Consider the following 24,858-nt stretch of genomic DNA (forward strand, 5'->3'; position numbering starts at 1 on the left):
AAAGCAGATTCTCCTTAACAGTAAACAGCACTTGTGCACCACACTTATTTCTATGTACATTTTGCATGTGCAAGATGTGATGTATATGAGCCTATAAATTTAAAATCTTACTTGCATGTTAAATTACATAAAGTGGCTCTTTGATAAATCTGATTGCATGTTTTTTACTTCCCTTGCACATTCACTAAATTTGAGATCTCTACTGTAAAGTTTCCTTGTGCAACAAATTAAATATTATTTTTTATGCATGCTTGCCAGAAAGCCATACCAGCCACTGTCCAGAAGATGGCAATCATCAGATGCGCTGAATCTACATGGATATTCATTATAACAGCAGCACAGAGTTTCTTTTCATGATCCTGTGTGTGGCTGATTAATAACTGATTAAATCCTGTATTGACACAGTTTGTCAGGAGTGACAGCCTGCCTGTTTATACCGCAGTGATCCTTCATATGACTCTTTGCATTAGTGGAACTCACTTGGAAGAATATCGTATTACTCTAACTCAACATGTTGGTTGGGCCCACTACTATGAGACACCAAACTCCATAATGTGCAATATTACAGCTCACATACACAGACACAAATAATCGTAATATTGTTTAATGATATAAATACTCTTTCTCGCTTTATACCTGCCCTCATCTGTTTCATGCTGCAAATGTCAGGGGCCTCAGTCAACAAACTGTGACCTGTTTTCCTGCCTGCAAAATATACAACTTCATAGTAACTAGTTGGTTTTTGTTTGTGTGACATTGTGCATACTGAATGTATGTGCCCACAAACATTTATAGAAACAGGAAAAAATATATACTGTATCAGTTAACATAACAATAATAAAATTGAGTAGGCCTGTGAATATTCTCATTTGTCCAGGTCATAGTTATCTCAAGGAAATTTAAATCGAAAGCAACTGGACTTGGTTATTTGTCTAGGAAGATGTTTCACCTCTCATCCAAGAGGTGAAACGTCTTCCATCATCTATCATCCATCATCTTCCATCACCAAGTCCAGTTGCTTTCGATTTAAATTTCCTTGAGATAATAAAATTGAGTAGTAAAAATCCCTGAAAAAAGTACATTTTATAAATGTTAGTCAATATTTTTTGTCACAGGCTCTTTCTGTGTTTTTGTTTAACACTGTAGAAATACAAAATACAAACATACGGTAGGTAAATATACTTGAATGTTTAAATATATAAATAAATATTATTACCGTATACATATTTAAATGTAATACATTGTATAATAATATAAAGTGAAAACACAAAAGATTATTATTATTTATAGCCAGGTCTATACACCGGATGTGATGAAACACATTATTGCCAGTGACGTAAAAAAAAAAAAAAAAAAGCCGGTAACGTGAACGTGATGACGTAGATCTGTCACCGACCCCCTCGGAGCGGCGGGGGACTGAGCTGATGAATGAGCCGACAGAGAGTGAGAGAGGCCGGGGCTGACAGACAGGCAGCAGACGGGCAGCAGCGGCCGGGGGGATGAGAGGATGATGATGAACCGACCGACGGACGGAGCATCAGCAGCAGCATCTGACACCGGCTGAACCCGAACGACGAGCGAGAGATAACGGCGGTGGAGGTTTTTACCAGTTAAAACCCCCCTCCTCCTCCTCTTCGGTAGATAATCTTGTATGAACTGGACTAACGTTACGGGAGGATGTGATGCCGAAGCCCGGAGCATGCTGCGACTGTCCTCCCTGTATTTAACCTCCCAAGAAGCAGCAGCAGCAGCAGCAGCAGAGGAGATGAAGATGAAGATGTCCGCCTTAAGGGACTTATTTTGCGGCTGTAAAACTCGCTAATCTCGGGCGGACGGGGTCTCGGTCTGGAGGGGGGCGGGGAAGAGGAGGGAGAGAGACGGTGGGGACTAGCCGAGCCGAGCCGAGCCGAGCCAAGCCAGCGACTGAAACTGGTGGGATTTATTATGAGCCGCCGTCGGTCGGTTCACAGAGATTGAAGGGTGAACGTTAACGGTTAACGTTTTTTTTTGTTTGTTTTTTTTTAAATCGTCTTCATTCCACCGCGCGCGTACACTACACACACCACCAACACTAACATTAACGGCTGTTAACGTTAACGGTTAGCAGCAACGAACGAACGAACAAACAAACAAACGGTTAACGTTAAAGAAGCTATCTTTTGGTATGAATTTGACATTTTAACTTTTGTTTTTTGACATTTTTGTAAAGGCAGCTTCACCAAGCCGGGTTTAACTCGGCTATAAATCACTCTGCCTGGCCTTGTCAGCCGGAGTTTTAGGTCGTTAATCCTCCTCTTGGACCTTAACGGAGGGAGTTTGGTAGCAAAACAGCCAACAACACAGACAGCAGCTTCTGGAGCTACGGTGCGTTCACGGTCATCATGCATGCACCGACACGTTTGCTCGGATGAAACCAAGCCAACACCCCCCCCTTTAAAAGAAAATGTACTCAAGGGCATAACCAGAAGAACAGGCAAAGGAAGAAGAGGGAGAAGCCGAGACATGTCGGACTGAAAGCAGCACCGTGGCCGTGAAGTCACAACAGCGACCAGAGCGGCTTATTATTGCCAGTCAGTCGGGGAAAGAGAGAGGGGAGAGCCGGGGGGACCGGGCAGCCGGAGCTCGCCCCTCCAGGAGACCCACCGAGAGGAGCGTTTTCCACCCAGTTTGGCCACTAAATCCAGCAAAAATGGGGTATGTAACTTCCAATAATGGGCAATATAAATCTGTGATTGTCACTCAACATGTCAGGGTAGGACTGACTCTGTTGTGTTTGTTTTTATTGGAGCCAAAAGAGCTCAAAGTAAAGCTAGCCACCTTAGCTAAGTATATCATACTTCTGACATCCCATGTCTCTACTGTGCCTGGGAGGTGCAAACCAAAATTACAAAATGTAAAACACTTTTACAAAGCTTGAGACAAATTTACGTTTTGGAAAACATCTTAACATATCATAAAAGAAAATTACATTATCATTACCTACAGACTTTCGACACACGAGAAACACTTTTACAAACACTGTGACATGTTTACTAGGGATGTCCGATATTGGATTTTTTTGCCGATATCCGATATGCTGATTCTGTCCAACACTTGGTTACCGATTTCGATAACAACTGATAGCCTACCGATATACATTCAACATGTGAATTAGTAATGTGCATCTGAAGCAGCGGTCCGCTGCTACATAATTCGGTATCTCGACATTATGTTATCGGGTTTTCGTTATCAGCAGAAAAACAACAAAATAGCAGTATGGACGGATATTACATTTTTATGCCAATATCAGGGACAGTATCTGACATCCCTAAAATTTACAAATGACATCAACCGGAAAGGGAACGTACCAAATCCGTGGTTGACTTGGAAGTGATAATGGGAGTGGCCAGTTCAAGTTGTTGTTGTTGTTGCCAATGGAGTTCATGGTGACCCAATGGACAGCGATCGATGTGATCTGACCTGGTGGCCCTAACTAGATGTTTGTAGAGGAGTAATCGTTTCTGTGATATAAAACCGGCAAAACATCACAATGAACTCGATTGACGGCGACAACAACAGCTTGAATTGGCCCCTCTCGTTATCACTTCCGGGTCAACCCTGGATTTGGTACGTTCCCTTTCCGGTTGATGACATTTGTAAAAGTGTTTCCTGTCTTGTTAAGTAGTTTTCTGAAACCTAAATGTGTTTTGGGACTTGTAAATGTGTTATGGTAACGTAATTTTGTTTTATGATATGTTATAGGCTAATGTTTCCAAAATGTAGATTTGTCTCAAGCGTTCGTGTTGGTTTGCACCTCCCGGCCACCGTACCCGACTACCTGTCACATTGGCAGCTATGAAAATACAAACTGCAAAAAAAAAGATACCACACTGAACTAGTGATAGCAGCATCTGTACATCATTTTGTCCACTCCCAGCCACCATACACTGACATTTTAGATTTACAGAAGCCAAAAGATTATAGGCTGTAATGAAGCTGGCTACTGGTGGTGAATTAACGCCTGGGGGAAACAGTGTATTAATTTGGTATATTATGATTTCAAGTTGTGTTTTGGAAGTAACTCACATGCATGGATTACAGTTCCGACTGTCCCATAAGGACGTATACTATAGTTAATAAAAAGATTGTTATAATCACTTTTGTGCTGCCAAATAGAGAGATAAACCTCTTAAAATCAGCATCAGTCAGCAGTGATCTCTCTCTCCTGCACTTGGCTCGTGTAATGCAATGCATTGCAATGCATGTAGGCGGACGGACCTGCAGATGTATGGCGATTTCTCCTGATCAAGAGCGACCTAGTTCTTACTCCAGATGAAAGCAGATGATGTCGCATGTGATTGGTTTGTTGTCATATTGTGGTTGGAGGATGGGGTGGTGGTGCTGGTGTGGTGCTTACCTCCTCTGGCAAAGCACATCCTCTGTAATTCTCAAGGCCAATGGTTATAATCCAGTCAACAACAGTCGGTTCCTCAGATGCAGAGAGGGAACATGTCCTGTGTGTGTGTGTGTGTGTGTGTAGCCTGTAATTAGCCGGGCAGGCTCTGCTGTTCTGACAAGTACTGCAGCTTCTATTCTTGTATAATAGATGATTGTAAACTAGCTGTCTTCTCCTGAAAGTTGGCACTCGGATTAAAAACTGTGTGTGTCCAGTAAATATTTTCCCCTTGACTGGTGAGAGCAGGAGGTCACACACTGAGTCACTCGGTGGAAACACAGACATATGTTGTCAGCGTAGTGACAGTCCGTCGTGATTGTAATTCAACTTTGATGACACCGGAGTTATAAAGGATTTATATCATCCACAGACTAGCACATTATTATTTGTTTGTTTTACTAGATGACAACTCCACTAATACAGTTCTTACTGTTAAGTAATTAAATCTGATTGACTGCAGGAATCTCAGCTTTACTTTGATATATTGTTGTAAACTGAATATTTTGTGGTTAATTAATGGGCAAAGTGACATTTGAAGACATATTTAAAGTGACGCCAAACATTTTCTTATTCAAATAGGAGTAATTACTGCATTTCCTCATTATATATCCTTCTAAACTGAATGTGAATCATAAAAACATGAGGAAAAATAAAACATGAGGTAATAAATACAATAGAAACCCCTTTAGATTAAAGAGCTCAAATAGAAAACATAAGAAGCAAGTGTTGTTGTTGTTTTTAACTTTTATTTGACAGCAGCAGGAGAAGAAGTGAGAGGAAGTGAGGGACAGAGGAGGGACACAGCTGGACGCAAATCAGGGACGTCACAGTTAGATGGTCAATGCCTACGGCTACAACTAATGACTTTTTTTTTTTATCACAAATGAATCTACTGATAAAACTGTTCCGTCTGGGAGCCACGTCCATCACTCAGCATGTCCGACTCCTAAACCTCAAAATATAAAATACTCCTCAGAGAAGTGCTTTTTAAAATGAAGTAACTAGATCTTCACCATTATTTTTGAAATGAGTTAAGTTTGTGTCACTGTGGAAATATTACATATCTGTTCATTTTTAAAACTCATCAAAGCACATCAAGTAGGAACAGGAGTATCTTATCTTTTTTTTTATTTTTATTTTTTATAAATAATAAATATAATATAGACGTACAAACGGACAGGACTCTACTGCGAGAGACAGTAAAGTTCACACGTTATGATTATTTACAGTTGTGTTACCTTCTACTATAACTTCTTTAATTTCTCCTTTTGATTCTTTTCATTTTTGATCAAAGTCGAGGAGAATCTGAAAAAGTGCAGGATTTACTTTGACTCGTAGGCTGCGTGTTCAGTTGAAGAGGAGGCGGTGGTGGAAGAGACAGCGTAAGGAAGGCAGAGTGAAAATGTCAAAGCTAAATTGTCTTTATAATATATATATATATATATATATATATAGTCATATGAAGATGCTCTGTCTCTCTCTCTCCTCTCTGAGTGCTGTTGATGACATATGGGTGTTATAGACTGGAGGTCTCCGGCTGCCAAGACCCTGCTGCCTCCCTCTGTGAGTGGGTTAACCCACAGGAGACACTGGGACGGGATTGGGCGAGAGAGCATGTGGGATGGACGGACAGGGAGAGAGACACAGAGTTGGAGGATGTTCACGGCTCATGACCAGCCCTGAGTCACGTGGGCTGTTTCCATGACGACGCAGGCAGCAGCTAAGTTAGTAATGCAGGGTTATTTTGCAGCCGTAGGTCGGTGACAGACAGACAGACAGACGGGGAGTTTCCTCCTGTCGTCGCCACATTCATCAAAGTCTGCAGCTTTGTTGTAACACACGATGCAACATAATGAACTTTACAATAATCAGGTTTCTGCAGAGGTCTCGTTAAATTTAGGCCTGTTTGTGACTGTTTTAATTCTCTTTTGAATGTAATTTAATATCTGTTTTATGGCTGAATTGAAAAGGGCAAAGACAAAAATGTCTTATTATTACATCACATCTTTTTCAGTAAGTCCCAGCTGTATTTATTTAACAATAATTCAGTCAGTTCAGAGCTGCAATAGTTGCCACCAGGTTTTTAAACAAAAAATAATCATGAAGTTTTTAGTCATTTCAGTATTTTTTCAATCAGGAATAGTGAAGAAAAAAGCAAAATACAAAATATCAGGTATGTAATCTCTAAAAGGTCATTTGAAGAATCCTTAGTGAGTGTTTAATGGACTGGAAAAAAGTTAGTTTTAGGCCCAGTGTAAAGAGAAGGAGAAGAAAAATATTTATTATAGCTGCAATAATTAACCTGATACATTGATTTCTCAATTGCCAAAAAGCAAAAATAATCATTGGAGCAGCAGAAATGTAGTCTTTGTACACAAGAACATCTCTCAGCTGCATAAAAATGATATTAAATTCTGTTTTGCTGGTTGTTCATTAGACACCAGGGGCTGTGATGGTGAAATCGGAGCTGCTTCACATCCAGGGAGCAGATCTTTCATATTTCATAATATTTCATATTGAAATATCATTTTGGTTTCACAGCTGCAGTGTAGAGCTGAGAAACTCATGGGGGAAAAATATTGATATCGTCCAAAACTTCACTTTCAATCACCAGAAAAGTTTCTTTTTAGGAATGAAGCCCTGATGATGAACCATATATATGTTCAGAGACTCATAAACCTGAGACGACACAAAAATATCACCGCTGTTAAAATCAAGAAGGGTTTAAATGAGCTGCAGCTTCGACGGACAGAAATGATGCGAAGCCTGCGAAGCTAGTTCAGGCAGACGACTCAAGCCGCGCCCATCCTGAACTTCACGTTTGCAATTATCGTCTGAATATAGAAATGAAAATTATCAAATGAACCCGACCCGTTAGTTGATCAACAGAAAGTGACTCAGCAGCTGCTCTGATCATTAATCATTGAAGATTTTTTTTACCTGAATATAAAAACTGTGATTTATAACGATGATGTCATGAGTTGTATCAGGTGATATTTAACAGACAAAGTGATAAATCAAAGAAAAATATCACGGGTTGAAATTGAAACTCTGACCACGCCGGTGTAAATGAGTGAGGATGATGAACAGAGTGAGACAGACAAACAGAGGAGGATGATGGGAAATATTCTGTGGCCGCAGCATGAAGATCACACTGTTTCCAATTAGAGGCCAATCTGAACACGTTACCTCTGAATGCACATCTTTGTATGTCACCCTGCCAACACTGGTGTGTGTGTGTCCCTGTGTGTGTGTCACTGTGTGTGTGTGTGCTGGTTGTAAGTGGAGAACTGCTGATCTGATAACATCTGCGCTCAGATTCCTCTGTCCAAGCACTTGTCATTGAGACTTGAAAGCCACAGTGCGCTTCATTGTGAAGAGGGATTATAGGCTAACAATCACCACACACTCTCACTGACACACACACACACACACACAGCACGGGGGCACAGATTTTGATCTAGGCCACGCTGTTGGACTAATGACACCGTGAAATATAAAGTGACTCACTACAGTTTGATCAGAGCAAAGTCCTTTTAAAACCATTAGTAACTGAGACCTGATCATTGATTGATTGAACATGCGTGAACAGTGAAATCAAAACAAAACCAATCTAAATATCCATAATCAGAGAAAAAAAACATATATTGCTGGGCTTTTTAATCCGGCCCATCAAATATTAGTACACAATTGACCACTAGGGCTGCAACTAACGATTATTTTTATTATCGATAATCTGTCGATTATTTAAACAATTAATCAATTAGTTGTTTGGTCAATGTTAAAAAATGTTCAATTCCCAATCAGTGTTCCAAACCACAAGACTTCGTCCTCAAATGTCTTGTTTTGTCCACAAACCAAAGAGAGACTCAGTTTATTGCCATAAAGGAACAAAGAAACCAGAAATATTCACATTGAAGAAGCTGAAATCTGGGAATTTTGACTTTTTTTCTTAAAAAACTACTCATACCGAATATTAGATTATCAAAATAGTTGATGATTAATTTAATAATCGATTATTGTTCGATTCATTGTTGCAGCTCTAAAGACCACAAACTTTGATGCACTGACCGACAGCACTGCTCCCCACTGAAACTGGATGTAAGTTTAGTTAATGGGCTTTTACATGTGATTTATATTAGTTCACACAAACACTCTCCATCCGTCATCGCTGAATGAGAACTGGCTCTCAAGTGATTCTAACTGTGTGAAGAAGCGTCAGTTTAAACATCAGTGATGCACAGGTTGAGCTCTGCAGACACAGGATGTCTCACTTTTTATTTATTCTGCTTTTTCACTTCAGATGCGGTGACTAAACTCCTTCATCTGTTCAAACAGAAACCAAAGACGTTCAGAACGAGGCTTAAAAAAAGTGGATAAAAGTTCATTTTGAGCTCCAGGGCCGACGAACAAACACAAACAGGACTCTGACGCCGGTGCTGAATCTTTTTTTTTTGTTTTTTTTTGTTTTTGCGCCTTGAACAGATCAAACATTCACACGAACACAAAAGCTGTTCGCCGCTTATGACTCAGTGTTTCTGGTCCCGCTCCGATGAGACTGTTGTTCCTTCTTCTGATGTATCCATCCCATCCGCCGTCTTCAGACACAGCAGCAGCAGCAGCAGCAGCGCCGGCGATTTGTTTCCACGCGTCGCTCCTCTACGCAGACAGAGACACGTCAGGAAGGAACTGAGAGGCTTCTTTTGTCTGACGCCACCGCCGCCGCCGCCGTCTGGTTATCAAGGGCCCATTGTTTTCAAACACGACTGAGAATTTGGATGTTAAATCTGTCGTCGTTATCGCTGTAAACGGCATCATCAACGCCATTCAAATGAGCGTTGTTCCTGAACGCGCCCTGACAGATAACAGGCAAACGTTTTCCTCGTCACATGTAGTTCCCTAAAACTTTTATTCTCATCTCTTCTCCTGGGTCTGGAAAAAAAAAAACACTCACTCGCCCATGTCTCTGCACAAATATCCTACATATTTAACACACACACATTAATATTTATAGTACAGTACAATCTTTACACTCCGCCTCCATCTCTCTGATTAACCGTGTCTGTCTTTAAATAACATCTGCCAAGTCTCCACTCTGCCGACTTAATTAACACGCTGAGACGTGACGGCAGGAGATCCCAGCCCGCCAATCAAACCTGGTCCCTCTGGAGGACACACACACACACACACTTACTATACACACACACACTTACTATATACACACACACACGTCTTAGGACCAGATTTACATCAAGATAAAGAGCTGGTTTTTTAGTCCTCGGCTCCATAATATAATCTGTGATCTCATTGACCAACATTGGGACGAGGCGACTGATCCGCTGCAGGATCAAGTGCCCTCCTGTTTATTTTTGTCCGTCAGCGCAGAGTGACACAGGATCTCAGTTATCTGGACCATAACGCTTTGCATTATGGGTGCACATTTTGCATTTTGATATAGGCCGCAACATATAGAAACATCCCTGTCAGCACAATTATCATCATTTATTATCATTTTGTTCATTTAAATTAGGGGTATTTTCAAAATAAGACTTTCCACCTGGTTTGCAGCTCAGTCTGTGTATATTCTTCTCTATATAAAGTGATTTATGTTGTAAAATCTCCTCCTTTTCTGTGTTTTCTTTAGTAAATGTGTCTTTTCCTGTGAGCAGGAGAAGACGACTCGTTGTTACGCTTTAATATTCTGGAGGAAAACGGCAAAACTGGGACATTTCCAAACAGACTCTGTATCTCCAGGCAAAAAATCTGCTCTGAGTTTCTGTGGATTTCCACCGAGCGTCGTTCAGACCGGCCGGCGCAGCCACACATTTCATTCCTGGCCTGTTTTTTTTTCTTTTTCCCGTCTGTGTGCGGTGTCCAGAGCCCGCTGAGCTCCGTCACACAGAACAGGTGCTGCCAGGTCACCTCTGTTACCGCCGCCTCGCTTCACCCTCGCTACGTCAGGGCGCTCACGTCTGCCACACACACACACACACACACGAGGCCTTGTGCACTGTAACACCTTGCTGCTTTTCAAGCCAAAAGCCATCGGAGCCTCAGTGCCTCCTCCCTGACAGGTGCTGCTGGTGTGAACGTAGTGAGTGACTCCCAAACGCAGCTTCACCTGCCAGACTGACCTGGACGTCCTGCAGCAGCTCTGAGCTCAGTGTTGATCTGAACCAACCTGATCCTGTTGGCTGGAATCAGTCGATCTAGGTGACATAAGACAGTATAAGACTGTTTATTTATCCCACACGTGGGAAATGCAGTAGCGTTTTAGCATACAAGGTTAAAAAAAAGTAGTATGGAAATATAGAAATACAGGTGCAGCTCAATAAATTAGATAGAATATCATGGAAAAGTCAGTAATTCAGTTCAAAAAGTGAAACTAAAACATTATATTGATCCATTACACAGAATGAAACATTTCAAGTCATTATTCATTTAATTTCTCTTAATTGTTAGGATTATGGTTTACATTTAATGAAGACCTAAAATTCAGTAGCTCAAAAAACTGTAATATTACAAAAGACCAATTTAAAAAAAGCATTTTTAATATGGAAATGTTGGCCTTCTGAAAAGTATGTCCATCTACATTCACTCAATACTTGACTTGAACTACTGGAAATGGACTTTTCCATGATTCTAAGATGCAGCTGTATAAAACGATATAAAACAAACATAAAGAACAAAAAGAGAAAGAGACATTCAAGAATATATACAGTTATTTACAAGAAACTATTGCACAGATGGGGGTGTATAGGAGTGTAAAGGAGTAAGGTGTGCAGCTTGTACACAAAAATGGAAGTGTTGGACATGATGAATGAATAAATAAAAACTGTAAACTGTGTAAATTCAGCCTAAATGGTGGAATGAAAAACCTGGAGACGGTCGTCCTCGTCTCTCTGTGACTCTGTTATTTCAGAGATCACCATACATCCCTGTGGTTTTTTCCTTGATGCTCTTATAGAAGCATAATTCCTCCATGATTTTATCTCCACCGCCCACACGCAGCAGTAGGTTTCAAGAAAGACGCCCCCGTCTCTGTCTCCGTCTCTGTCTGTCTCCATCCTCCTCTCCAGGTTACAGTCTGAGTTTCTTATTCAAGTCTTTTTCTTTCTTAACTTTTTTTTTGGTTTTTTACAGCTTTTCTTGTCAGATCAGCATCAGTGTTTTAAAAGCAGAGTGAAGGTCACTGAGGTCGCCTCAATCTCAGCTTTGTGTTGGTATGATGTCGTCAAGCTGCTTCCATCAAGTTTTTTTATTTTATTTTGAGCATCATAAATCAGTGGTTTATTTAAAACTGGAGCCAACTTTAATATCTGCTGCTTTATTAGATTTAATTTCAGAACAGAATCTGTCTGTGTGGCCTCGGCAGCCACTTAACAACAACCTGACGTGTGAAGAGGGAGAGTGTGTGTGTTTGTAGTTGTACATAAGCACACTTGTTGTTGTTGTGACAACACACAGATGTTCACGTCCTGCAGTAGCCCACGCTCTGAGCCTGGTGATGCTGCTGCTTAGTTTAGTTACTTCAGTCCACGTCTGTATGGTACAACGGAGTATCAGGGCCACACTGAGAACATTTTAATCACAGACTTTGAGAATAAAGTCACAGTTTTACGTGAATAAAGTCGTAGAATAAATAATATTACGAGATGAAGTCATAATATGAGAATAAAGTCGTTATTTTACAAGAAAAAGTCATAATTTTACACGAGAAAAAAGTCGTAATTGTACCAGTAAGTGGATACGGTAGCTGTTCTACGGAACGGAAGTAGGCCTAAACAAAACAGACGAGAGTGCAACACACAATAGATGGATTTTCTTGCATAAGTGCTGATACTGATGACAACATGGTGCTGATGTGGCAAAAGATTAAGTATCTCCTAGTTTGTAAAACAACAACTTCACGAAATGCACCACAGCCTTGTTTTAACAACTTTCCTCCTCGAAAACAACACGTTAAAATATTCTGACTTTATTCTCGTAATATAATGACTTTTTTGTTGTAAAACTATGACTTTATTCTCAAAGTCTATGACAAAATACTCTGTGGTAGTTTGGATCCTGTTGTGTTTAAGATGTACACTGATCCCAGTTCAGTAGGTGGTCTTTTCTTAGGTCACATTAGGTCACAGACTCCTGCTCTGTGTGTTGCTGCGGTGGCTGAAGATAAAACTGTCTGTTGTTTTGTTTCTCCTCCTCCTCCTCTTTCTCTCCGTCCAGGGTTCCAGCTCCACGCTGCATATTCCAGGCAGCTTGACCACAGAGCTAAAGACACTGATTGTTCCATCTGTTCTTCTCCTCCCTCTGTTTCTTCCTCCTCTTTCTCTCCCTCCTCTCTCCCCCTGCCTCCACAGAGAACAGCCCATCTTCAGTACACGGGCCCACGTCTTCCAGATCGACCCCAACACCAAGAAGAACTGGGTTCCCACCAGTAAACACGCTGTCACCGTCTCCTACTTCTTCGACAGTACCAGGAATGTATATCGCATCATCAGTCTGGACGGATCCAAGGTGTGTGTGTGTGTGTGTGTGTGTGTGTGTGTATGCAACAGACAAACATGTGATATTTTGGCTCATAACATCTTAAAGCAGAAGTAAGCGATCCGGTGGTTTTGGCTAACTTCCTGTCAGCAGATGGAGTTAGCAGCCCCCGCCCTCGTCCCTACGTCACCACATTCACGCGCATCCCTTGGCTACACACACAGAGAGGACCGCCCCTTTATGCCGTTCTCTCTCCTCATTGGATAAAGGTTGTAGGATACAAGGAAAGTTTTCTCCTCGGCTTACAGCAGAGCAGAGTGACTGACAGACCCGTGTTTCGGACCAAACACTCTATATAAGTGATTGCCGTCGGAAGATAGAACTATTTAAGACTTATATTAACACAAACATTCTGCTTACTTCTGCTTTAAAGACACAATCACGTTAAAGTCTGCCTCGTTAGTGGGGGATAAAATCAATAAAGTTTGACCTAATCATCAGAAACGTTTGGAAACATGTGATGCTGTCGATCCGTCCTCCTCCTCCTCTTCCTCCTCCTCTGGGCCCGGCTGCGGCCCGGCCTCGGCGCTGAGGCACTGCAGGGGCGGCCGGCCTGTCATATCTATGTGGCAGTGATTATTTTAGTCTTGAGAGAGAGAGAGAGAGAGAGAGAGGTGCAGGGGTGGAGTTGGTGCCGCTGTTGTTATGTAAGCGCGTCTCCGGGTGACTGACTGTCTGTTGTTGTTGAAGCAGCAACGTAGCTGAGCTGCTGTTGAGCTGGAAATAGCAGAGATGTGGTGGTGGTGAACCGGCTGGTCGGCGCTGGAGGACACCACGGTCCAGACAACAATGAGTCTCTGAAGAAAACAAACAGAGAGAAACTTTACTAGTGTTGCTTTCAGATGATCCTTTTAAAGTTTAAAGTTTTTTTGTTTTTTTCCAACTTAATTTTTATTTAGTTTTTCTCAACAGCAACATGACACATGTCGTACATTTTGTTACATTTCCATGTTTTCCCCTTTTACAGCTGCACAACATCTTTACACTTCTATTCAAGAACCATGTGAGAAAACAGTAGACATTCAGAACTATATAAATTAAAAAAACACACATATATAAAGCTCTGGAAAAAATAAATTAAGAGACCAAAAAATATTCTTAATAAATCATCTTCTACATGTTTGGCAGCCGCTCGATTCCAGTATCTATTGAATTTCAACACAAGCTGAACTCAGCCGACTTAATGAGGCACTGATCATGTGATCACCTGAACCAAATCATATTTAATCAAGATTATAAAAAACACTGCTGTGATTACAATTGTTTTTTTTTCCACACCATTGTTGATTCTGAACTCTTCCTAAGTTAAAAAAAAAATGAGTGTTGAGTTGTTGAAGAATGATGATGAACTCGTTTTCTTTTGCATTATCATTCGAGGTCTGCCGTTTCCTGCCAATAAATCCTCTAAATGACAACATTTTTTTTCAAATTTGGGAGAAATGTTGTCTGTAGTTTATAGAATAAAACAAAAGTGTTCATTTTACTCACTTACACAAACATATAGATAGTAAAAACCAGAGAAACTCATCATTTTTAAGTGGTCTTTTCATTTTTTCCAGAGCTGTATAAGATAAAACATGATAATAAATAGAAAATAAAAGCAAGAATATTCAATACATTTAGAGAAAGAGAAGTGGAAAAAGCTCCATTAGAGAAACTGCTCAGTGAATATTCATAACTCAGTCATTATTAAAAACCAGTAAAACCACTTGTGCTGGTTCAGCATTTAGAAACAACAGGAAGTGAAACTCACTCTGTATTTTACCTGGAGTCACTGACTGCCTCCTTCTCTCCAGGAAATAAACCACCACTCATCCATCTATAAAATGAATATTCAGTGATTTCTATAAAAACAACAGAGAGAGTGAGGTGTAACATAACAAACATCACGTTGTGGAGAATAAACATGAAGCATCTGAATTTAATGAATGTTCGGTTCCCTGCTTCTTAATAATGGATTTGTGGAGGTTCATCGCCACAAGCTCAGTGTTGAAGTCAGCAGGTTTAAACTGTGAATTACAATATTCAGTTCAGCTCATTTGCATAAATAATGAATTATAACACACAGAATCTTAAGAGTTGAGACTTCAGGAACTTTTATAAATCTGTGAGTCCTGCTGATCCCACTGCACTGCAAAAACTCAAAATCTTTCCAATAATATATGTCTTATTTCTTGTCAAAATGTCTAATTTCTAGTCAAAACTAATCTCTTTCCACTTAAATAAGACTCATCACCTAACTTGTTTTTAGATCATTTTCACTTGAAATAAGTAGAAGAATCTGCCAATGAAAGGAAGTTTTTTGTGCTTGTAATAAGAAAGAAAAACTTGCTCCACTATCAGATTTTTCTACTTATTTCAAGTGAAAATATGCTTGAAAGAAGTAAAAAGTGTCTAAAAACAAGCTACTTTTTATGTATAACTATGTATGTATATAAATATACTTATTTTAGGTATAATGAGATTTGTTTTCACTAGAAATAAGACAAATATTCTTGGTAAGATTTAGAGTTTTTGCAGTGCGATCAATAACACTCACACTGAGCTGAGCTGGAATCATCATCGACTACTTCCTGTTTACCAAACAGTGGGAATACACACACACACACACCCCTCAGTCCCAGTAGATATCAGACGTCCAGCTGCCGTCCCCACTCACTCACAGCTGTATCTGTGTGTGTGTGTGTGTGTCCTCAGGCCATCATCAACAGCACCATCACCCCCAACATGACTTTCACCAAGACGTCGCAGAAGTTTGGTCAGTGGGCCGACAGCCGAGCCAACACCGTGTACGGCCTCGGCTTCTCCTCCGAGGGTCACCTGGTCAAGGTGAGAGCACCACACACACACACACACACACACACACACACACACACAGAGTCTGTCAAACAAAGAATGACTCACCACTGTGAAAACTACGGTGGCCCTGAGAACTCAACTCACTGCAGCTTTGAAAAATGTGTCGTCATTGATGAAGATAGTTGTAGCACATGTGTGTTGATCTCTCTGGGCCACCGTAGATCGGTCCGACTCCTCAGTGATGTTGTGTCGTATCCAGATGTTCACAGCTGCTCTTCCTCCTCCTCCTCCTCCTCCTCTTCCTCTCAGTTTGCAGAGAAGTTTGCTGAGTTCAAGGAGGCGGCTCGGTTGGCCAAGGAGAAGTCTCAGGAGAAGATGGAGCTGACCAGCACTCCCTCCCAGGTAACACACACCATCATCACCTCCATCATCATCATCACCACCTTTAGTGTTTCCTCTAGGACCCTAAATTTTCATATCACCGTATTTTTCAAAATCATATCGGTTTCACGGTATTTGACTTGTTGTTTGTAACGGGTTTACCCACATATTCTTTTAATGAGAAAAGAATTACGGCAGTCGATCGGCTTTAAAGCAGTACTAAAGAACTTTCAGTTTTTAGTTTGGCGGCGCCTGTGGACCAAAGCGGTAGTGTTTTGCCTGAAGGAAGACTCCATTTCCCATGAACACTAGCGTGAAACCCGGTAAATATCCTGCATTAAAATTAACAGAAGACATCAAAACTAAGTTTCTGTTTCCAGTGGATCTTTTCAAAGTGAAAACACAAACATAATCCATTGCTAAAGTGCCGTTTTGCCTGTTCCCTCCTTGTTGTGACTCGCAAAAGTGAAAGTGAAAGTAAGTGAGAGCAGGGTTCCTACCATGCTCCTCAAAGCTGCTTAGTGCCAGAGAAAGAGATACAGACCCCCTCAGACCACGACAGAGGTGTCATTCAACTTGTTGTAAGTCGATGTATCATCACAAAAGTTATGAAAATATTTTATGAAGGTTGAAAAGTTACTTAGTGCTGGTTTAAACAGTCCATTCTACTGTTATGAGGACTGGATAGTGTTTTGTTTTATTTTATTTCCACACAGGTAAATGCAGCAGCACGACCCCGTCAATTAACAAGACAACCCGCCACAGTCTCAGAAAAAATATTGACTGGACTCGGTCACTCTCTCTCTCTCTCTCTCTCTCTCTCTCTCTCACTCTCTCTTCTCTTTCTCTCTCTCTCTCTCTCTCTCTCTCTCTCGCGCACAGACCCACACAAGCACATACGCATACACAGGTCGCTAAATCGCTAATTGTACGGTATTCAAATTACTCCGTGATCGCGATCGTCTAGCATGTCTGAGCAGCGGTGAAACGGGTCCTCGTTGTTTGGGCTCTTCACCGGTACAATCAATATCATAACAAAACTAAAGACCAGTATTCGGTATGAACCGGTTTACCGTCCAGTCCTACGTGGCGGTGATAATAAAGGAGTGTCGGGCCGCCACAACTAGATGTAAACAGCAGAAACCCTGATCTTCATCATGACCATCACCGTTATCACCTCCATCACTTCCTCCACCGTCTTCACCACCTTCATCTTGACAATCATCTTCATCGTCACCATCAGGCTCTCTTGTCCCAGCCGGTCTCTTGACGCTTTCTCAGCCTCTGACCTCTGACCTCTGACCTCTGTCTCTGACCTGCTCTGCTCCTCAGGGCGGCAGCGCGGTAAAGAGGAATCTGTTGTCAGTCAACAAACCTGGTAAAAAGAAGGTAAACGCAGTGGAGACTCCGTCCCAGCAGCCTCCTCTTCTCCTCTTCTCCTCCGTCTCCGTCTCTCTCCCTCTGACTCCAGCTCCTCCGCTCTGCTCCCGCCTGGTTTTATCTCCGAGGCTTCAGTCCTGAGCCACACTGAGACCTGAGACCTTCGCTTATTGATCTGATCTGATATGATCTGATCTGATCAGTTGCTCCTCTCTTCTCCTCTCGTCTCCTCTCGTCTCTTTTTGGGAAGGACCACCCCGTCACCGTCCATGATCCTGACGTCTCCTGAAAACCTCCCACTGACGTCAACCCTCCTCTTCTCCTTTTCACGCTCTCAGACAGCGACAGTTTAATCAGCAGGGTTCCCACGCGTCCTGGAAAAACTGGAAAATGAGAAAAAAAAGTCAAATGTTGTGGAAAATGACTTACTGTATCATGACATCAGCTACCAGAGCTCTGTTTGACTTTTTCAGAACCCAGCAAGGATTTATTTGCCAAAGAACTGATAAAACTAGAGACTTTGAGTTGATGACGAGTGTTTCCAGTGTTGGAGCTGTTGTCTCCTCTGCTGAGGGACGGATAGATAGTGACAGAGAGCTGTAGTGGTCGTGGTTTAAAAACAAAAACAACATGTTTTTGCGTTGTTCTATGATAACATTTCTAAGCATTCAAAAGATTATTCCATAGATAAGTCAGAGCCACAGATTGCACATCTTTAAATCAGACTTCTGGGGCTGAGAGAGGAATAAACATAGAAACAAACTGGATAAATGTACAAAATAATAAGGTTCAACTGCTGAAAAGAACACATGAATGGGGCGAGGGATGTGTTAGTGCAGTGTTTTTCAGAGTCGCCTGAAATGTCTAGTAATTGATAAAAAAAAAAAACTGATAAAAATATTTTTTTAACTAATTAAAACACCACACTGTCCTTAACAACTGTATCTATACTTTAACTTTATCGAATATAAATCGAGTTCAAATAAAATGCAGCATAAAGAAATATCAGAGCTGACGCATCTTGATTGACGCGAGTCGCCGGAAATTTGTGACGTCATAAAAAAAAGTCAATAAACAGTTGAGAGAAGAGCTGACGGTCGTTTTCTGAGAGCACAAAGTCAACGACTCTTTGTTGTGTTTGGAAACCGTGACGACGACGACGATGACGACGATGTTGTTTCTTCCTCACCAGGAGTCGGCTCCGGGCGACCTGCAGTCACCTCTGACCTCGGAGAGCATCAACGGGACGGACGACGAGGGAGTGACACCGGACACGCCTCAACACACCGAGGCCAGAGCCGAGCCTTCCCAGAATGCACTGCCCTACTCACACAGGTGAGCACGATCAGATTCATCCCTTCAGTTCCTCTTGTGTTAAAGTGTCGAGTGACTTTTGAAATGTGTGTGTGTCTGTGTGTGTGTGTGTGAAATTATGAACATATTCAAACTAAGGACTTTACTCTAAGACTTGTATATAAATATTATAGATATGATCAGGTGTTGTAACCTGGAACTAGTTTGTCCAGTGGAGGGATACGATGCTGCTTCTGGTTTGGTTTTCTGGACATTTTAATAACTTTATTTACACATCTCTCCTCCTCCTCCTCTTCTTCCTCCTCCTCCTCCTCTTCCTCCTCTACCTCTTCTTCCTCCTCCTCTTCTTCATCCTCCTCCTCTTCCTCTTCCTCTTCTTCCTCCTCCTCCTCCTCTTCCTCCTCTACCTCTTCTTCCTCCTCCTCTTCTTCATCCTCCTCCTCTTCTTCCTCTTCCTCTTCTTCCTCCTCCTCCTCCTCCTCCTCCTCTTCTTCCTCTTCCTCCTCCTCCTCCTCTTCCTCCTCTACCTCTTCTTCCTCCTCCTCTTCTTACTCCTCCTCTTCTTCTTCCTCCTCCTCTTCTTCCTCTTCCTCCTCTTCTTCCTCCTCTTCCTCATTCTCCTCCTCCTCCTTTTCTTCCTCCTCTTTATCCTCTAACTCTTCTTCCTGCTCATTTTCCTCCTCTTCCTACTCCTCATCCTCCTCTTCCTCTTCCTCCTCCTCCTCCTCCTCTACCTCTTCTTCCTCCTCCTCTTCTTACTCCTTCTCCTCCTCTTCTTCTTCCTCCTCCTCTTCTTCATCCTTCTCCTCTTCTTCCTCTTCCTCCTCTTCTTCCTCCTCTTCCTCATTCTCCTCCTCCTCCTTTTCTTCCTCCTCTTTATCCTCTAACTCTTCTTCCTGCTCATTTTCCTCCTCTTCCTACTCCTCATCCTCCTCTTCCTCTTCCTCCTCCTCCTCCTCCTCTACCTCTTCTTCCTCCTCCTCTTCTTACTCCTTCTCCTCCTCTTCTTCTTCCTCCTCCTCTTCTTCATCCTTCTCCTCTTCTTCCTCTTCCTCCTCTTCTTCCTCCTCTTCCTCATTCTCCTCCTCCTCCTTTTCTTCCTCCTCTTTATCCTCTAACTCTTCTTCCTGCTCATTTTCCTCCTCTTCCTACTCCTCATCCTCCTCTTCCTCTTCCTCCTCCTCCTCATCCTCCTCTTCTTCTTCCTCTTCCTTCTCTTCCTCCTCTTCTTCTTCCTCTTCCTTCTCCTCCTTCTCCTCCTCCCCCCCCTCCCCCACCCCTCCCTCCAGTTCCTCCAGTATCAATAAGCACTGGGAGGCGGAGCTCGCGGCTCTAAAGGGGAACAATGCCAAACTGACGGCGGCGCTGCTCGAGTCCACGGCCAACGTGAAGCAGTGGAAGCAGCAGCTGGCGGCCTATCAGGAGGAGGCCGAGAGGCTGCACAAGAGGGTAACACACACACACACACACACACACACACACACACACACACACACACACACACACAACCTAACATCTATCTGTCTGTCTGTCTGTTTGTTTGTTCTTCACTGATGAAGGTTTACTCTGGTCTCCTAGGTGACGGAGCTGGAGTGTGTGAGCGGCCAAACGACGGTGATCAAATCTCAAAAGACAGAACTGAACCAAACGATAGAAGAGCTGGAGGCGGCTCTGAAGGCCAAAGAGGAGGTGAGAGAGAGACGGACGAGAGACGGGAATAACGATGTAACTAACAGCGTTACTAACGGCACTACTTTTTTCAGTAATGAGTGATTTAAAAAGTTTCTGTTTCCCCCGTTACAACGCCGTTACTGTTACTGACTATAAAATGTGCCGTTGCTTGACTCAAGAAGTCCCATCAGAAAATAACATACAGTAATTACATACACATTTTCATTTCAGCAACTGGTCGGAAAAAGCCGTTTATCTGGATCTAACCAACTCACTCAGTATTCCTCCGCACGGACGCGCTGTATCACTCCGCCGCTTATCAGCTGTTTACGACCTGTGGAAGAGGCGAAGTGATACAGCGCGTCTGTGTGGAGGAATACAGAGTGATTTGGTTAGAGCAGGAGTTAGATAAACGGAGGTTAGGGAGGGACGACCAAGTAATTTGACATATTTGAGCGTTTAAGTAACAAAATAGTTACTTTCCTTGTAATTAATTACTTTTATCACGTTGTAACTCAGTTGTCTCAGCTTTTGTCTTTGAAGACGTTTCGCCCCTTTAAGTGGCTTCATCAGTTTGTGTTGACTAGACATTTCTCAGATCACTTAGAGATTCCTTTGACCTGAACAGTAACTCAGCTACTTACTCTTTTTGGAGAAAGTAACTAGTAACTATAACTATTTACTCTCTGAGTGAATCTTCTCTGTGTTGCCTCTGTTCCAGGAGCTGGAGCAACTCAAAGCGGAGGTTCAAAGCGCCGCTGAGTTTCAGGCTCAGAGAGACTCGCTGACTCAGAAGCTGCAGGTGAGTGAACCATGACGATGCTGCGTTCAGGACACGTCACACGGGTCGTAAATATGAGCGTCAGAGAGAGAAAACTCAGTGAGTGACGAGCTGTAGTGGGCGGAGTCACTTAAAAAAACAAAACCAGTCAGTATATGTGGAATATTTTCATATTTTATCATCAAACTGACTGTAAATGACACTTGATATTGATTATGCATTTATTGATTATTGATAGGGTATCAATTTGATATGTTGAATTGAATGTATAAATGAGATCTAGCACAGTTTCATCCATTTAAAGGGACACGCCAACATTTTTTTTTCCGTGTCTTGCCTCACTCCCGAGTCCATGACCAGCAGATAGACACCATCCTTTCGACCGTGTGTGCAATAACAAAGGAGATAGAGCCGTATCGGCCGTTGGAAGTGTATAGGTAGTGTTAGCCTGCCTCCACCTAATGTCATCAGAGAAACTCTTCAGCAACTCTAAACGGGCCGATCTTCGTCTCAGAGCTGAGAAAACTCTCCGGTAAGGCATCTTGAGCGGTCAAATGCTGGTAACGGGACAAGATCGGTCAAAACGGAGGGTTCAAGCAAAGATGGTTTATTTTGGTTCAAGCTAGCTACATCGAGGGTAGGTTAGCTTCCTATTTCAAAGTAAAAGCACAAATTCTATCGTCATGGTTTTCTGTATGTAAAGGGCAACGGGTGTTTTATTTTTTTGTGAAAGTAACCGGAAGTGTGTTGGTCACAACGGCTAGCTTGAGTAGCGCCGAATTCGTCCGAACAAAATTGTAAACAGCTGGTATTTAGACAAATTAACGACACGCTGCTGATCTAAACGGCTACTTTCTCACCTAAAAATGTTTGAAATGTTGATAAAGTGATATATTTACAGAGTTTAGAGCTAAAATGAAATGAAATGAGCTTCTGACTGCTGATTTCGGCTCGGGTAGGAGGCAGGCTAACACTACCTATACACTTCCAGCGTTTGAGCTAAGCTAATTACGGCCGATACGGCTCTATCTCCCTCGTTACTGCACGCACAGTCGAAAGGATGGCGTCTATCTGCTGGTCATGGACTCGGGAGTGAGGCAAGAGATGTGATTGTGTCTTTAGCTTCATATTGATCGTTTTAACTTCCTATATTAATCTCTATATTGATCGATCTATGTGTGTGTGTGTGTGTGTGTGTGTGTGTGTGTGTGTGTGTGTGTGTCAGGACACGGAGTCGAGGAACCAGACTCTGGAGGCTCAGCTCGGCGACCTGGAGCAGCGTCTGGAGAGCAGCCAGCAGGAGAGGGAGGCGTTCCGCACCAGCCTGCGCTCGCTGCTGGAGCTGCTGGACAGTAAGATCTTTGAGCTGACGGAGCTGCGCGACACGCTGACCAAGCTCATCGAGGGCAGTTAGACACACACACACACACACACCTACACACACACACACACACACACACACCTACACACCTGCACCTGTAACACCTACACAGCAGCAGCAGAGACGCCACCTGTCTGTCTGTCTGTCGGCCACTCACTTTAAACAACTTGAATTCTCTTCTCTTCTTTTAGTTTTTCTCCACATGTAAATGATGTTTACACACACAACCTTATGCATTAACGGTACACACACACACACACACACACACACACACCGTTTACAATCAGCCAAGTGAAGAGGGCTTCGCTCGGCTCCTGCCTTCCCTCCGCTCCACTCTTTCTGGATTCTTCTCGACTCTGACGTCAGAAACTCTGAATGAATCCATCGTTTTTTTTTTTTTTTTTAGTTTTTATTTCCAGTCTGAGCGGACGTTAAATTCTCTCTTTTTTTAATTTGCTTCTCGCTCCTTCGTTCATCGAAACTTTTTCAGCTTCGCTTTGGAGCCTGCGATCGTTCCCGTCTTCTCTTCTCTTCTCTTCCACACGTTTCTCTGTTGTTGTTTGGACGAGTGCGGCGACGACGAGGAGACGACTGAACTCCGCCGCCGCCGCCGCCGACAGGATGCGACTTCTATTCTTCTACAATATAAGAGCAATACTAAAAAAAAAAGGAAAAAAAAAAAAGGGAGCATCAGAGGGAATCGAACACTTTCCACTCTCACTTTCAGGTAATTTTTCCTCCTCTGTCTCGGACTGATCACAAGCGAGGACGGATTTTATTCAACAGTTTTTCTTTCTATCGACTTTTTAAAAAAAAGAAAACTTACGATGACAAACTCATAGTGCACTTGTTAAACATGGAGTTTGTGTGTGTGTGTGTGTGTGTGTGTGGGTGAATCAGATCTTTTTTCTTTATATTTTCCCTTTATTGTTTCTGTTGCGACTTGAAGTGCAATGATTGAACCCTTATTTCATTTTTTTTTTTTTGGTTTTTGTTAATTTATTTCTAAAGTAACTAAAGATTAATAATTATGACGAACGTTGTTGTACAAAAGCAAAGAATCTTTATTTACATCTCGTTTTCACTTCATCTTTTTTTATCGTCTGGTACGTGGATGTTGAATTATTATTATTATTACTTATCTTGTTTTTTGGAGAAACTGGCAATATTTCTGAAATATTTATCACAGGAAGTGAAAAAAAAAACAAAACACAAAGTGTGGATTTTATTTTATGTTTCTTTTCTTTTTGCCAAATGTTTTCCTGTACAGATTTGAATTTCTTTTGCTGATGTTGCCTTTGGTACAGAGATGCATCAACGGTAGCGAACTAGTGGTACTTTAATGTTTATTTTTCTTTTTACTTTGTTTTTTTATTTTATTTTATTTTATTTTATTATTTAATCTTTTGTGGGATTTACTATTATTGCCAAAAATTCAGCAGCGTCAGAGGAAGCGAGTACGAACACCTGAAGAACACTACTCAAGGGCTCGTTGTTGTTGGTTCGGGTACGTTTGGGAGACTTGAATGATTTTAGCAGTGACTTTATCTCGTTGAGAATAAAAACAGTTTGAAAGGGACAAAAAAAAAAAACAAACAAACATTTGAATAAATGAATTTTAAATGTTGAGTAAACCACATGCTTAAAGACACAAATTGTAATTTTGAGTTTTTAGTAAAACAAAAACAAACAAATCAAAGAGTCGTGTCGTTTTTTTTCCTTCTCTTCTCACAAACCTGACCTGTGTTTTATGAAGCTGAATCAAGTTACCATGGAAACCAGTCCAAATTCATCTTGACCATCTTGAACTGGACTGTTGCAATGACTTCTGGGTAAATAAAGAAAATGTTTGTCTCCTGGAAGAACACGACACTTTACAGGACGTTTTACTTTGGAGGAATTCAACAGTTACCAAAATAAAAGTCCTGCACTAAAACATTCAAAGACGTCATTTTTGGTGCTTAATTTTATTTTGAAAGGACAAAAAATATATAATAAGTAGGATATAGAAAGCAGAGAGGAATGTCATGATAGGAAACGTAGAGTGACAAAAAGAAACCTTATAAAGTACATTTACATTTGTACGCTTTAAAAATTCTTTAAAATATGAAGTCTCAATAAATACTTCAATACATTTAGGCATGCGGATACATTTTCCATGATTTTTAC

General features: G+C 41.7%; 1 protein-coding gene across 1 annotated transcript; it reads left to right on the forward strand.

Annotated features, from left to right (window-relative positions):
• The first annotated feature begins 1,413 nt into the window (after window positions 1-1,413).
• Window positions 1,414-24,289, forward strand: homer1 (homer scaffold protein 1). The gene is made up of 9 exons (XM_085792783.1): window positions 1,414-2,694; window positions 12,796-12,952; window positions 15,680-15,811; window positions 16,091-16,183; window positions 18,735-18,877; window positions 20,146-20,305; window positions 20,435-20,545; window positions 21,249-21,329; window positions 22,534-24,289. The coding sequence occupies exons 1-9, from the start codon at window positions 2,690-2,692 to the stop codon at window positions 22,720-22,722; spliced, it is 1,071 nt and encodes a 356-aa protein (XP_085648909.1). The 5' UTR covers window positions 1,414-2,689; the 3' UTR covers window positions 22,723-24,289.
• The last annotated feature ends 569 nt before the right edge of the window (window positions 24,290-24,858 follow it).

Source organism: Trachurus japonicus, chromosome 12, assembly GCF_045865225.1.
Source record: "Trachurus japonicus isolate A0001 chromosome 12, Traja_1.0".
NCBI lineage: Eukaryota > Metazoa > Chordata > Actinopteri > Carangiformes > Carangidae > Trachurus > Trachurus japonicus.